Below are 16,674 nucleotides of genomic sequence, written 5' to 3'. Positions count from 1 at the left end.
TCTGACTGCACAACAAAGTATTTATATCACCCAGGAAGGAGAACAAAAAGAAAAAGAAAAATGAAGAAAACCACTTTTAATCCATTGTATGTGAAGCTGGGAACAACTTTAGGGGTTAAATGTAGCCTATCAGGTATGTTTAAAAACACTTTGCCTATAGGCTGCAGGTTAATACCATGGAGAGCTCCAAAACCCTAAAGACAAAGCGAACAGCCTGCTGTAGAAAATAAACAGATTTATGCGCAAATGTCACATTTAATACACTTACAGCGCTCGCGCGTGAATTCATTATTAGACCATATGTTAATGCAGCTGCTTCTGTGTAGCCTATTTCTGTGTGCGTGTGTGCTGAAGTGGGAGGGGCAGGGGGTCTCTATCTCTCTCTCTCTCTCTCCGCATAGTGGCGCTCTGAAGTACAACAACAATCGCTGTCCTGGAGTCTGGTGCGTGCTCGATGGGTCGGAGGAGGCTGTCTTTGCATTGTTCCTTCTGCAGTTTGATGCTGGCAGATATAGAGGTAGACCTGGTGATCTGGATGGGTGAAGGAAGGTCGCTCTGAACTTGTACCGATCCACATTCAGCCTTCAGCTGAGGTGCAGGGAATAAGGATAAACAGCATCCTGCAGGCATGGGAATATCTGGATACCGTGGCGTAAATATTTGATATAACAGATAGAAAGAGGAGCGTATGATAAGGAGAGTGCAGACAGGAGACGTGGCTGGATCGATGGAGGCAGAGGAAACACATGGCTAGAGATGCTTTCTGCAAGAACGGGCTGGTGGTAAACGATCACACCTCGGGTCTTGCACAAACAGGTTGGTTTCACTTCGATCAAACTTCGTTTGATGCCAAAAATCGGAGCTGATAGAGATGCAGAAAATGAATTGAATTTGGCTGCATAGCGACGCGCCTGGTTTTCACTGGTTTATTTGGAACCTTCCAGGACTTTAGTCTGAAATAGAGGCTTTTATATGAGCCCGAAGGTCATAACCTTCACTGAAAGGGATATCCCGTCTGGAAACATACTTAGATCTGTCCACAAATCTAGATTTATCATTCAAACATAAGCAGGGGGCGCAAAAGTTGGTTCCAAATTCTTGTAACTCTCAGTGCTGCAGGATAAACTAAAATAAATGATGAAATCTGTTCTTCCACACATTATTTTTCCTATTTAATTTATGTTGAAGTCTGTTTTGTATATGTAACATTGTTTTCTCTTAGATTCCATCATTTGTATCAGATTTAAATACAAAAGTATGCAATTCATTTCGTTTAACAGCATCTCTCACAATAATAAAAATGACATAATGCTCATAAAAAGCAAATAAGATAAAAAGAAACAAATACAGCATACCTCAACTAATATAGCCCTTTTGTTTGGCAAAGATGATTTTTTTTTAATTATTATTATCTATTATTCAATTTATTTTTTTATTTTTTGAAAAACAAAAACATCAATTTCATCCAGAAGCAGTTTGCATGGTAGGAGACACAAACATTTCTTTAAGAAAAAAGACCTTAGACTCTTTATCTTCAAGTATAACATCCCTAACTCACAGTTACAGACATACTTCTCAAGTTCTCTCACTAAGCCTAAACCATTCTGTAAGAAAAATGGAAGAGAATTTTAGCCTCCAAATGTGCAAAGCCTGAGTAGACATGAATTTAACTGATTTGTAACTTTATTGCCTTAGAGAGCTGTTTGGGTATTAATGTCATGATGGAAGCAGAATTTGTGAGGGTTGTACAGCCATGTCTGATCATGTAAAAACAATAATCCAAGATCAAGGCTGGTACTACATTTTTTTTTAAATCCCTTTTAGTCTCATTATCTACATAAATTTAAACAGGTATTCAAACTCACTTGCCATATAATTCATTTCTTGATGCATCTGAAATATTAACAAACTCTTGTTTAGTTTTTAAGCTCCAAAAATTTAAATTTTTGTTTGATCACTTGATGATATTTTCTTCAAAAAGTAGTGTGTAGACGGGAGGTTGTGCTTTTATTTGTTAGATACTTCATGTTTTCTGTCCTGTTTTGTTTGAAAAAATTGACTTAAAGGCAGAGCAGAGCTCAATTTAATGACAGAGTTAAAGAAAACAAAAACGTTTTGCCCAAGGAGCTCAAAACGGAAGAACAGGAACAGGATGCATGAAAAAGACAAGGAAAGGCAGGGGCAGCTGAAGAGACCAGCCATGAGCAATGATAACCAGGGAACTTATGTGCAGAGGGAAGTGTGGAAAAAGGCATGGCAAAAACAGGTGAGCGTAATTAGATAAGCTAAGACTAATGAAGGACAAAGACAAAGGAAGCTTAGGGGAAGAGAGAAATAAACAAGAGCTGTACAGACAAAAAACAAAGGGAAGGAATCTAGCAAATCTACACAGAATAAAGAAAGAAACCAAGAACTAGTCCTCGAAAAAATTTAATATTTAAATGTCAACAACTGGAGAACATATGCAGCAGAGAAAAACAAAAGAAACTCAGAACCTTAAACACATATCATCACAGCTTAGTTTAAATGGTATTTTGGTTTTGGTCAACCACTTGTGATTGATTAATCATTTGATGCTTTTTGTGATTAATTAATTCTTATTTACATTTTAATATTCTTTCTTAATCAAATCAAGGGAAATAAACAAAACAAAAACTCTCCCAATCTTTTTAGGGGCAATAGAAGTTGCTAAGCTAGAAGGAGACGGCTTCAGGATTCATCTCTAGGATTAGGCTTTAGGATAGAATTGATTGATTTATAAACATTAAGATAATGAATAGAAGTTTAACCTTGCTACAAAACTAATGTTCTTCTAGGGAGTAGGTTGAAATACGGCTGCATCTAACACAACGGACAGCTGATCCCAGAGCTGTACCCTGAAATTGTATTACACATGAAGCAAGGCCTATATAGACTCTGAGCTGAATTCATTCCAAGTAGATGGAGAAACAGCTCAGTCTTGTTATTAAGGAAAATTAGTCCATCTTATCAGATTTTTTTATCTGTAATGAAATCACATTGTTTTAATGCGAGGAGTGCCAGTGGGTCCCTGCGACCGTGCCCCTGGATTAAAACTTTTGGTACTACTTAAATAAAAAATATGGACTCAATCATAATTAACTAATTTTACTGGTAAATCCACATTTTCCTATGCATATAGAAATGACCTTACCTGTTTTCTCACCGTCTGACATTAAATCACACTAAACGTTTAGTTTAAGGTCTGTAAGAATTACCTGATAACCATCTTTCCATGTGATGCGTTCTAGTTTGTGAAGTGCACCAGTCCCTCCTGCAACAAAACATCCACACACCATAGTTCTGCCACACCCTTTCATCATAGTTGTATTTTGATTTCAGGTTTACAAGCTAGGGTTGAACGATTTTGCCAAAAATCAAAATTGCGATTTCTTTTAACCAAATTTGTGATGAAGTGCTAGCTTCTTGCAAGCATTGATCTAGCTGCAACTCTCACTAGCTTTCTGTGTGGGGGACAAACCAACTTTAAGTGTTTTACTGCCACACAAAGGTCTGGAGTGAGAAATTTTGAGTCTTAGTATGTTAAATATACATAATGTGATTAATATTGAATGCCTCTGTGATTGGAAATTTCGTTTTGTTCAATAGCAATTATATAGCCAATGCAATTAATTGCACCACCAATATTCCGTGCAAACTGGCTTTTTATGTTGCTGCTGAAGTAATTGCTTCTTCCTTGCTGAGTGGCATTTCATCAAATGTTGGTTTACTTAAAACCCACCGGGTCGCCAGCGACCCAGTTGACCTTAAGTAAGTAATAATTCAGAATGCATACAGTTCCACCGGTAAATTTTTTTACCAGCAGGTAGAGCGATTGCGCGCAGCTCCAAGCTGATATTATTACAATGCTGTTCAAAAAAGACCTATCATTTCGGGTGCAGGTTGGTCTGTGTTCTAGTCACCCAATTTTTATTTATATATTAGGAAACTAGAGGGTGTTAGCTTTCAAATAACGTATTGCAAATGTAATTTGGGCTTACAGTTCGTAAGTTATTTGTTTTTCTATTTGGGTATGCAAAATAGGTGAGGATTTCCCAAAATGAGGTGGATGTTAAGATGTTAGGACTTGCTAGTTCCCATAATCTCTTTTTAGTTTCAGTCAGAATTTTTCAATCAGTCAGGGATGACCTGAAAATTCGGGCCACTGAAAATCTACAGCCAAAAATGATAGAAAGGTGCATTTTAGCTTTTCGGCTGATAGACATTTAACTTCGAAACAACCCGGCGGAAACTTGTGATAATGCAATAAACAGCACATTCAGCACAAAGAAATGTTGTTGAGCGCGAAAAATGTAAAGCACTGAAGCAAGAGAGGACAGGTAGCGGAGCAAGATTTGTCAGACGTTGCACATCAGTCTCACTGCGTGCACATATCAGTGGCACGAAATGCCATAGAAGGTCCCAATCACCATTCTGAAGATGAGAAGGAAAGAAAGCTGGCATAAAACATGCCCACTACATCTGTGGAGGACTTGTTTAAAAAAGCAAGAAACATTCCCAGTAATTCTGCAAGTCCAAGGGCATAACAAAAAGATGTCAGTGGTAGGCCTAAAATGCATTTCAACAATATAACTTCATTTGGTGTTACGTTTTTTGGTTTTTGGCCTTGGTTTCCAAATATTGCGTTTTCGGTTGTGACCAATTTCCATTGTGGTGCATTCCTGGTCCTTTTAAATCTGGGGTTGAAAAGCAACAACAAACAACAACATGTTCATCTTTGAGCAAAAATTAATCTCTCTCCAGAACAGTATGATGGTGGAAGAATTTATGTTCACGTCTCTACCTTTAAACCCTGTAGCCCGTTCAGAACAAAAGAACTAGACATCTATAGAAATACGGTTCTCCTGATTCCTTGACCAGTTTCTTTGAAAAGACAAAATAAAGCAGTATATCTAAGATGTTTATTAATATATATACAGAAAGGTGCCTCTATTTAACTCAAATGTTTATAAATTAACCAGCTTCATAAGTTATGCTCTACATCTCCTCATGAAAGTGTAAAAATGTATATTGTAAGGTTAGATTCAGAAAATCATAACAGACATTTGAACACTAAGAAAACAAATTAAAAAGTTTTCTTACAATTTTCTGATGTTTTATGGCCCTCTCTCAGAAGTGTGAAACCACAGATGGATCCAATGTGTGATGGAGTTAAGAAAACTGAGTCCAGTGATGCAACTGTGAACCCTCGGCCCCCTCCAGCTAAGATAGCTCGACTAGAACAATACAAGATGGGACCCTCAACTCCAGAAAGGGGGAGACAGGGGAGTCCTGCGCCCAAAAGTCCTTGCTCCACCCAGAAATCCACTACAGCAAGCTGGCACTCTAAAGGTACTGGGTCAGGATTAAAAAAAAACTGTCAGTAAGAAGAATAACTTTTAAATGATCAAATCTGACTCATTCTTGAAATAAATAAGTTCTCTTTGAATATAGGAACTTCTCGTGATAAACCTGTTGTCTCTCTGGCACCCTAGGAACCCTTCTTCCTGTGTTCTGTGTGGTTGAGCACAGGGAAAGTTCTGTGGAAGCAGAGAAAAGAGACGACCACGCTGAGTTTGTCTTGGTCAAAAGAGATCTGTTATTCAATCAGCTGACCGAAATGGCTCTACTGACGCTGGGATACTCCCATAGCTCTGCTGCCCAGGCTAAAGGTAGGCAGCACAAAACACACCGAGCAGAAACAGACCTTTGCAACCTAAGATTTTATTGCTTCTGTGTGTTTAGGTCTGATTCAGGTCGGCAGGTGGAACCCAGTGCCTCTCTCCTCTGTGACTGATACTCCTGATGCTACGGTGGCTGATATGCTGCAGGATGTTCACCATGTTGTCACACTGAAGATACAGCTTAACAGGTAGAGAACAAGCTTACATTTATATATGTTTTTTATTGCAAAGTGCTAGTTTTATCTGTGGCTAATGGAGCAATTTGATTAAAATAATCAAGCCCAGAGATACTTTGGACTTTATAGCAGTTAGCAATACCTTTGGCAGTGTGGGCAGGCAGCAAGTCCTGATGGAAAACCATACAGTGTAAAGTCAATAACCAAAGATTCAGCAAAATAATAGCTTTGTGTATATTAATTAGGGCCGCAACTAACAATTATTTTGCAAATCAATTAATCTATTTTTTATTTTTTCGATTAATAGATAGGGAAAGGTTCCTTAAGGAAGACTTTTTAAGAAATTAAACCAGGTGAAAATATTACTCTGACTTTTTTTTTTTTTATCCAAAATGTTTAGATATATTTCTCTTATCATTTTGGTATATTTACTGCTCTAAATGGGTTGGTCTGTCAGCTAAAGACGTATTTTGTCAAAGGTTTAGAACAGGCAAGACAGACAGTGGAATATCTTAAAAATGCATTTATTCAAACACAGGTCTGCACTTCAGCAGCTGCAGTGGCTAGGGCATCTATCAGTTTTAACAGTTCAGCCCGTGTCCTGAGAACGAGGTAGGATCCAGCTGGCGGGCTGCCAACAAGATGCAGTGGGTGCCACCCAGAGAGTCCCAGATGCTGCAGCCCTGGAGAACATGCAAAGAGTCCAAACAGTCCAAAGACAGGTCAGACAAAAAGATCAGAACAAGAAGGCTCAGAGGTCCAGGAGTCTGAAGCCAGGTCAGGCAAACAGATCAGAACAGGAACTGGCTGGTTCAGAGGTCCAGGATTCCAAAGACATTTGAAGCAAACCATTCAGATGGGAACAGGCAGGCTCAGTGGTTGAGAGGCAGAACAGGTCAGGATCAGGAAATCAGTAACACTAAGGGATGCTAAAAACCACTTGCTCCACTGGCACCAGAAAACGGGATAATCTGGCCCTGATAACTGGATGCAAGCACCTTAAACAGAGGTAGGAGCAGGTGGATCAAATGAGAGATATTTGTGCCATCGGTTTGAGCGCGCAGGAACCAATCCGAGCGCGCAGTGAGACAACACGCGCGCGCGCAAAACCGGTCTGGCGCGCGCTCAACTCTGAAAAACCCTCTCAACACACTGTTCTCGCGCTCAGTTTCATCTCTGCGCGTGCTCGAATCCGTCTCTGCTCGCGCTCGCTCGACCTGCTCTCTCTCCGCGCTCAACACCAGCTGTGCGCTCGGCTGTTTCTCCGCTCGCTCGACTCTCTGCGCTCGCAACTTCAGCAATGTATGTAAATGAACCATACCATCAGCCAATCACACTCAGCTTCTTTTCATCCAATGAAAGCATTCCTTCCTTCTTCTTCTTCTTTTCTATCATGGCGGATCGCAAGCAACTTTAAGGTGCATACTGCCACCTACTGTTCATGAGTGTGTAGCAACATTGTTTTACATCTATTAAATTCTATTTTTTAATTTTGCATTCTGAAGATAACTAAATAATGCTTTCCTTAATCTATAAACATCCTTTATATTTCCTTTATTTCCCAATAATCCTTTAAGACTCCATTCTTGGCCTATCATTTCAACTACTCTTCTCAATTTTTCCCTTTCAGGTTCATATGTTTTACAGTTCATTAATATGTAAGCATTCGTTCCAAATACTACATCCGGTTAGATGAAGAAAAAAATAAATAAATAAATAAAAACACAATCAGGAAAATCAAACAACTCTTACAGTTATTTTGTCAACATTCCTAAGATAGTACTATAAAATATCTTGAATTATCTCAAATAAACTTCAGTAAAACAGTTATTAGATCATTGCCTCATCCATCTCTTTTACCTGCTATTGACATGGATTTAAATTTGATGTTTTAAAATAAAAATAAGGAGGATATTTCAGGTTCAAGTATGGTTCAACAATATATAGATAAAAAATATTATGGATATGTTAAAATTTTTTATGGATGCTTCAAAATATTCCAATATTAGGAATGGTGTTTTGTTTTAGTTTCAGAATTTATTTTTAAATCGGGTAAAAGAATCAGTGATGGAATTCAGCCTACAAAGGAGAAATGTTTTGGATCATATTGGCCTTACAATGGATTGAAGAAATCGTTCCATTAAGAAGTTTAGTTTGCTCTGATTTTAGATCAGCGACCGTTATATTAATTTAAACGCAATTATTCAGACAGCAGACCTGATCTGAAATTTAACAATTATTATTTAGAAGACCTTTTACAGATGGACTCTAAATAAGAGGGTTATTCTTTATTATATATATTAAAAAGAATAATTTGATAAACAGGATTTTTCAGTTGGTGGCGGTAATTGTTGTTTGCCAACCTCCATAAAAAACAACAAAAAGAAGAAACACCCGCCACAAAAGCTAAGAGTAAGGCCAATATGATCCAAAACATTATCTATATACTGTTGAACCATACTTGAACCTGAAATATCCTCCTTATTTTTCTTTTAAAACATCAAATTTAAATCCATGTCAATAGCAGGTAAAAGAGATGGATGAGGCAATGATCTAATAACTGTTTTACTGAAGTTTATTTGAGATAATTCAAGATATTTTATAGTACTATCTTAGGAATGTTGACAAAATAACTGTAAGAGTAGTTTGATTTTCCTGATTGTGTTTTTATTTATTTATTTATTTATTTTTCATCTAACCGGATGTAGTATTTGGAACGAATGCTTACATATTAATGAACTGTAAAACATATGAACCTGAAAGGGAAAAATTGAGAAGAGTAGTTGAAATGACAGGCCAAGAATGGAGTCTTAAAGGATTATTGGGAAATAAAGGAAATATAAAGGATATTTATAGATTAAGAAAAGCATTATTTAGTTATCTTCAGAATGCAAAATTAAAAAATAGAATTTAATAGATGTAAAACAATGTTGCTACACACTCATGAACAGTAGGTGGCGGTATGCACCTTAAAGTTGCTTGCGAACCGCCATGATAGAAAAGAAGAAGAAGAAGGAAGGAATGCTTTCATTGGATGAAAAGAAGCTGGGTGTGATTGGCTGATGGTATGGTTCATTTACATACATTGCTGAAGTTGCGAGCGCAGAGAGTCGAGCGAGCGGAGAAACAGCCGAGCGCACAGCTGGTGTTGAGCGCGGAGAGAGAGCAGGTCGAGCGAGCGCGAGCAGAGACGGATTCGAGCACGCGCAGAGATGAAACTGAGCGCGAGAACAGTGTGTTGAGAGGGTTTTTCAGAGTTGAGCGCGCGCCAGACCGGTTTTGCGCGCGCGCGTGTTGTCTCACTGCGCGCTCGGATTGGTTCCTGCGCGCTCAAACCGATGGCACAAATACAGGTGCTGGTCATAAAATTAGAATATCATGAAAAAGTTGATTGATTTCAGTAATTCCATTTAAAAAGTGAAACTTGTATATTATATTCATACATTACATACAAACTCATATATTTCAGATGTTTATTTTGTTTAATTTTGATGATTACAAATGACAACAAATGAAAATCTCAAATTCATCATATCAGAAAATTAGAATATTGTGAAAAGGTTCAAAATTGATGGCCCCTGGTGCCACACTCTAATCAGCTAATTAACTCAAACCACCTGCAAAAGCCTTTAAATGGTCTTTCAGTCTAGTTCTATAGGCTACACAATCATGGGGAAGACTGCTGACTTGACAGTTGTCCAAAAGACGACCATCGACACCTTGCACAAGGAGGGCAAGACACAAAAGGTCATCGCTAAAGAGGCTGGCTGTTCACAGAGCTCAGTGTCCAAGCACATTAATAGAGAGGCGAAGGGAAGGAAAAGATGTGGTCGAAAAAAGTGTACAAGCAAGAGAGATAACCGCACCCTGGAGAGGATTGTGAAACAAAACCCATTCAAAAATGTGGGGGAGATTCACAAAGAGTGGACTGCAGCTGGAGTGAGTGCTTCAAGAACCACCACACACAGACGTATGAAAGACATGGGTTTCTGCTGTCGCATTCCTTGTGTCAAGCCACTCTTGAACCACAGACAGCGTCAGAAGCGTCTTGCCTGGGCTAAAGAGAAACAGGACTGGACTGCTGGTGAGTGGTCCAAAGTCATGTTCTCTGATGAAAGTAAATTTTGCATTTCCTTTGGAAATCAAGGTCCCAGAGTCTGGAGGAAAAGAAGAGAGGCACTTCATCCACGTTGCTTGAAGTCCAGTGTAAAGTTTCCACAGTCAGTGATGGTTTGGGGTGCCATGTCATCTGCTGGTGTTGGTCCATTGTGTTTTCTGAGGTCCAGGGTCAACGCAGCCACATACCAGGAAGTTTTAGAGCACTTCATGCTTCCTGCAGCTGACCAACTTTTTGGAGATGCAGATTTCATTTTCCAACAGGACTTGGCACCTGCACACAGTGCCAAAGCTACCAGTACCTGGTTGAAGGACCATGGTATCCCTGTTCTTAATTGGCCAGCAAACTCTCCTGACCTTAACCCCATAGAAAATCTATGGGGTATTGTGAAGAAGAAGATGCAATACACCAGACCCAACAATTCAGAAGAGCTAAAAGCCACTATTAGAGCAACCTGGGCTATCATAACACCTGAGCAGTGCCACAGACTGATCGACTCCATGCCACGCCGCATTGCTGCAGTAATACAGGCCAAAGGAGGCCCAACTAAATACTGAGTGCTGTACATGCTCATACTTTTCATGTTCATACTTTTCAGTTGGCCAACATTTCTATAAATCCTTTGTTTTTATTGGTCTTCAGTAATATTCTAATTTTCTGATATGATGAATTTGAGATTTTCATTTGTTGTCATTTGTAATCATCAAAATTAAACAAAATAAACATCTGAAATATATGAGTTTGTATGTAATGTATGAATATAATATACAAGTTTCACTTTTTAAATGGAATTACTGAAATCAATCTACTTTTTCATGATATTCTAATTTTATGACCAGCACCTGTATCTCTCCATACAAACAGAGCTGTGACCAGATGGTCACTGCGCAGATGTTGGACAGAAGGAGACAAAAATCTGATATTCATTCTCATAACGTATCAGTTTATTAGAAGATAGAAAATGTCAGCCATCACAGTTTCATGAAGAGTCAGATATTAAATCCCTGAAAATGTCATTGGGTGCCAGGGTGACAGAGATAGACTATAAGGCCTTGTTCGACTAACAGCCTTTTTAAATAAAAGCAAAAATTAAACTGCTTTTGCATTACAATACTTTTAAGATTTTTTGTTATCTCTGCTGCTGCAGCTTTTTTTTTTAATCTCACCTTAAATTTCTAATAATGTGGTTGAAATCATACTTCTGTGTCTCTCACTATTAGGTCAGCAGTCATCCTCATCTCTTTGTTGACTTTAACATATAGTAGATGATTTAGAAAAACTTGAATAAATGTATTAAATGTTTTCATTTTCAAGGAAATTTAATGTTGGGATGTAATTAGCTGTAGGCCATCATTAATTTTCATCGAAATAAACACTAGGAATATTTTACTCTGTGCGTAATGAATATGTATGAGTTTCACTTTTTAGACTGAATTACTGAAGTGAATTAAAATTTGATGACAGTCAGATTTATTGAGATATTCTTGAATGATAAAGAGTTGATCACCCTCAACATCACATTATTTTTTCTCTCCTTATAAAACAAAAAAGAATTCTGTGAGAATTAAGACCATTTTTCACTCAATTCTCAATTCTTGCTATTGTTTTGGTCTAAAGCGTAACTCCACATTTGTAAGGATCATTGCATGAATAATTTGTGAATATATGGACAGACAGACAGACAGACAGACAGACAGACAGACAGACAGACAGACAGACAGACAGACAGACAGACAGACAGACAGACAGATCCTTGGATTTAGACAGAAGTGAACAGTAGATATGGTTATATTATTTCCCATTTCTTAATTTTTATATGGACATGTATGTTCTCTATTGAGTTTGCAATAAGATAAATAAGCTGCCACAATTTTTAAAGAGGCAAGGACTCATATAAAGTAGTGGAAGTGAAAGGCTCACCTGTTTATTTAAGTAAAGACATGAGTGTGTAAATTGATTAATGACTGAATATAGTATAAAGCGCTTTGGTTAAGTCTCCTGACTTGAAAAAGCGCTATATAAGCTCAAGCCATTTAACAGGCAAGGCCATTTAAAACAGAAACAGGAGAACTAGAAAAAGACTAACAGGAAATGATGCTATAGGTACATGGAAACAACTGTATGGATGGAATAAAACTGTCTAGCTGGGTGAGGCACTGAGATAAGGACATGAAAGAAAAGGACCAAAAAATAAGAAATGAACACAGAGGAAATAAATTCAAAAACAAAATGAATCTTAGAAAATAACATTAAACCCCCCAAACCTTCAAAAGAGAAACTTAACAAGTTTACAAGAAATGGAAAACAAAAAGTCATTTTATAGAAAACGAGTAAAACACACAACTTAATGTAATGTTATAACAGGCTGTCTAGAATAGAGCACTTAGATTCTGAGGGAGGTGAATCTATGTTGGTTGCAACTATGCAACCGACTATTCAAAGCTTTTCTTGCTGCTCTTTGTAATCTGGATAGAGAGAAAAAAAATTAAACCAGAAGGTTATAGAAGGAGAGCACACACATCAGACAGACTCCCATTTAAATCTCAACAATGGGTTACATTACTAAATTTTCCTTTTGGGATTAATAAAGTATTTTTTAATTTAAATTGAATGGAATATAGCCTATTTCCAAAAAGCTGTTATCCTCTAGGTGGAGTATCAATCAGAATGGAAAGTAGAGCAAAAAAAGGTTAATTGAATAGCCATATACTGACACATAAGGTAAGGGGAAAATGCTGCATTTAATTTTTCTCACAAGTTAAAACAAAGATCTTTGGTTGACATCGCAGCTGAGTTATGCAAGTTTCAGATACAAGTCGACATCAACATGTTTTTCCCCAATCTACATGGTCAATCTGTCAGAAGGAACCTTTACTCAATTTGTTCCTGATTATGTTTTATACACATTGAAATGTTTACTTTTAATTAACTTTATTCCATTGCAGTGTGCTTCTCTTTTTTTTTTTCATGTAAATTTTGTCTTAATTCTGAAGTGTGCTCTCTAAATAAACTTGCCTTACCTTGGTAAAATTTCTTCAGTACACATCCAATTGTTTCTTTTTTCAAGCTCTTTTCCATAGCAGTTTTTTTTTTCCAAAGGCCCAGCAATAAAACTGTAAAGCAATGATTCCTTTAGTTGTTGTCTTTTCTTTTATCGTTTTTTAAGTTGTCCCAAACTGGAAGACTTGCCAGCTGAGCAGTGGAGTATCTCCAACGTGAGAAACGCTCTGAAGGAGCTTCTTAAGGACATGAATCAGAGCTCCCTGGCCAAAGAGTGTCCCCTTTCCCAGGTATGCCACACAAACCTGAATTAATCAACCACAAGTAATTAGACCTCTAACACTGCATGAAAAGTGAGATTTTCGTCCCCGTAAACCCCCGTAAACTCCCGCAGATCTGCCTGATTTTCGTCAGTTTCCGACAATTTGCAACCCGTGCTTGTCCGCGTTTGTCGTGCCACAAATTGTCGGAAACGGACTCTGACGTATGTGGAGAGCGATCAGCTGTACTAATGGCCCTAATTAGCATATGAATGCAGCAAACCAGCGCGGCTGGCCAGGTCTGGCTTGAATAACCTTCTCAGTATTGGCTGAAACCACTATTCTCAAACAAATGAAATCGCTCGTGATTGGCAGCAAAACCACACGTGGCCACGCCAGGCTTTAATTTTCTTACTGAGTATTGGACGGAACCACTTCTTTTTAAACAAGTAAAGTCGCTCGTGATTGGTTGGCATATATATATTTACATATATATATTTATTCATATATATATATATATATATATATTTATTCATATACACTATATTGCCAAAAGTATTTGCTCACCTGCCTTGACTCACATATGAGCTTAAGTGACATCCCGTTCCTAATCCATAGGGTTCAATATGACGTCGGTCCACCCTTTGCAGCTAGAACAGCTTCAACTCTTCTGGGAAGGCTGTCCACAAGGTTTAGGAGTGTGTTTATGGGAATTTTTGACCATTCTTCCAGAAGCGCATTTGTGAGGTCGCACACTGATGTTGGACGAGAAGGCCTGGCTCTCAGTCTCCGCTCTAATTCATCCCAAAGGTGTTCTATCGGGTTGAGGTCAGGACTCTGTGCAGGCCAGTCAAGTTCATCCACACCAGACTCTGTCATCCATGTCTTTATGGACCTTGCTTTGTGCACTGGTGCACAGTCATGTTGGAAGAGGAAGGGGCCAGCTCCAAACTGTTCCCACAAAGTTGGGAGCATGGAATTGTCCAAAATGTCTTGGGATGCTGAAGCATTCAGAGTTCCTTTCACTGGAACTAAGGGGCCAAGCCCAGCTCCTGAAAAACAACCCCACACCATAATCCCCCCTCCACCAAACTTTACACTTGGCACAATGCAGTCAGACAAGTACCGTTCTCCTGGCAACCGCCAAACCCAGACCCGTCCATCAGATTGCCAGATGGAGAAGCGCGATTCGTCACTCCAGAGAACGCGTCTCCACTGCTCTAGAGTCCAGTGGCGGCGTGCTTTACACCACCGCATCCGACGCTTTGCATTGCACTTGGTGATGTATGGCTTGGATGCAGCTGCTCGACCATGGAAACCCATTCCATGAAGCTCTCTGCGCACTGTTCTTGAGCTAATCTGAAGGCCACATGAAGTTTGGAGGTCTGTAGTGATTGACTCTGCAGAAAGTTGGCGACCTCTTCGCACTATGCGCGTCAGCATCCGCTGACCCCGCTCCGTCAGTTTACGTGGCCTACCACTTCGTGGCTGAGTTGCTGTCGTTCCCAAACACTTCCATTTTCTTATAATACAGCTGACAGTTGACTGTGGAATATTTAGGAGCGAGGAAATTTCACGACTGGATTTGTTGCACAGGTGGCATCCTATCACAGTTCCACGCTGGAATTCACTGAGCTCCTGAGAGCGACCCATTCTTTCACAAATGTTTGTAAAAACAGTCTGCATGCCTAGGTGCTTGAATTTATACACCTGTGGCCATGGAAGTGATTGGAACACCTGATTCCAATAATTTGGATGGGTGAGCAAATACTTTTGGCAATATAGTGTATATATATATATATATATTTATTCATTCATATATATATATATTCATATATTTATTCATTCATATATTTATTCATTCATATATTTATTCATTCATATGCTGTGTATTTATGTTATCCTACACTACTACACAATTATTATGCTACCATCAAGGACATGAATTAATTTATACAGGAAATGAAGATTTGCCAGGAAGCTGTTTATGCAAAGAAAGAGCTTTATTAAAACACACACACAACTATATACAACGCATATCCAAACACATGCGTATCTAAAAATTACAACTCCGTGAACGGTCCGTTTGCTTCCTCGGGGTTGGAGGTAACAGGCAGCATTCCCTCCGAGGCAGGTCCGATGTGCAGACGCATACTGTGCGTGGCCCTGTACTTCGGCATCGCTTCTAACCGGGACTGCAGCTTAACACAGAGTTCAGTGAGATCCGGCCTACGAAATGGCGGCGACCGTACAATCCATCCAGAGACACCGCCGACGACGCCATCTTCTTCGTCGGACATGAGGTCGACGGTGGCGGACTTGCAGAGTTCCACTTCCTCATCTGATAGCACACTCTGCCTCGCCTTCAGCAGCTGAAAAAAAAAAACAATGAATCAGCGCACTGCATATGGACACAACACATCTATCAATGCACCTGAAAAATAGTCACCAAATAAAGTCTTACCCTCTTTCTTCTGGCCCGACTCCGAGCAGATAGCCTCAGCACGCAGCGTGCTGGCTAGCAGCGTGTATCTGAAGCTCCTGCATACCGTCTCATAATACGTCTTACAGGCAGCTGGAAAACAATTAAATGAGAGTGGTATGAATAAAAAAAAAAAAAAATCAAACGCAAGTCACAGTAACAAGGAAGGAGAAAACATTAAAATAAAGTCACTTACACACAATGTCGTCTTTATCAACATCGTGCAAATCCGAGCAAATAGGAGGTCACCGCCTCATTGTGAGGCGACTGTAGTCTGTGAAAAAAAAAAAAGTACAGCTATGGTCGGTATCCATCCGTATCCATGTCCTTTTACCGCTGAATGAAAGCATATTCTTTAAATCTTACCCCTGCTCCGGTTCATAGCGCCTGCAATTAGTCTCCGAGTTGTTAAGACGGCATAATGCTTCCTGTGAATCACAAAAAATACACTTTAATAAAGCTTTAGGCTAGGCTGCTTTTAGCTTACCTAGCTAGGCTAGGTTGTCTTTAGCTTGCCTAGCTAAGCTAGGCTGCTTTTAGCATAGCTACCAGTAATCGAACATATATTTACCGCTAGCGTGGCGTTGTGCACCCGTCTTCTCTTCCTCGAGTTCGTATATCCCGCAAAGTTGCTCGACTGCAGATAGGGTGGCCAGATGTCCGGCTTTAGGGCGGACAGTCCGGATTTTCATTGCACTGTCCGGCGTCCGGCGCTGCACCCAGCCGGACGTGTATTTGTCCTCCTTTACCCCCAGATTCCACATACTCCGTCAGCGCTCCGCCCCGCTCACGTACGGAGTACTTGTCTGTCATGTAAATCAATGAGAGCTGTTCCACATCCTCCGCTCGTCACCGCCCACGTACGTCTTCTCCGTCCTTCACCGTCAAAATACGGAGCTGAGCTATTTTTTGCTCCCCTCCGGTCCGTCCAGATCAA

At 39.4% G+C, this 16,674-nt stretch overlaps 1 protein-coding gene across 2 annotated transcripts in view; it reads left to right on the top strand.

The window, feature by feature from the left end:
- The first annotated feature begins 407 nt into the window (after positions 1 to 407).
- Positions 408 to 16,674, top strand: part of satb1a (SATB homeobox 1a) — a 36,184-nt gene continuing 19,917 nt past the window's right edge. The window contains exons 1-5 of one of the 2 annotated variants that reach the window (XM_038300231.1): positions 408 to 816; positions 5,156 to 5,370; positions 5,514 to 5,690; positions 5,764 to 5,890; positions 13,162 to 13,285. In XM_038300231.1, coding sequence (XP_038156159.1) covers positions 5,169 to 5,370; positions 5,514 to 5,690; positions 5,764 to 5,890; positions 13,162 to 13,285 — 630 coding nt within the window. In that variant the 5' untranslated portion in view covers positions 408 to 816; positions 5,156 to 5,168. Of the gene's footprint in view, positions 817 to 5,152; positions 5,371 to 5,513; positions 5,691 to 5,763; positions 5,891 to 13,161; positions 13,286 to 16,674 lie in introns of both variants that reach the window. The other variant, XM_038300230.1, reaches the window with a different exon arrangement.

The sequence above is a fragment of the Cyprinodon tularosa genome, unplaced genomic scaffold (genome assembly GCF_016077235.1).
Source record: "Cyprinodon tularosa strain WSP-4 unplaced genomic scaffold, ASM1607723v1 ctg443, whole genome shotgun sequence".
Classification (NCBI taxonomy): Eukaryota; Metazoa; Chordata; class Actinopteri; order Cyprinodontiformes; family Cyprinodontidae; genus Cyprinodon; species Cyprinodon tularosa.
This window is presented reverse-complemented; position numbering and strand designations above follow the sequence as displayed.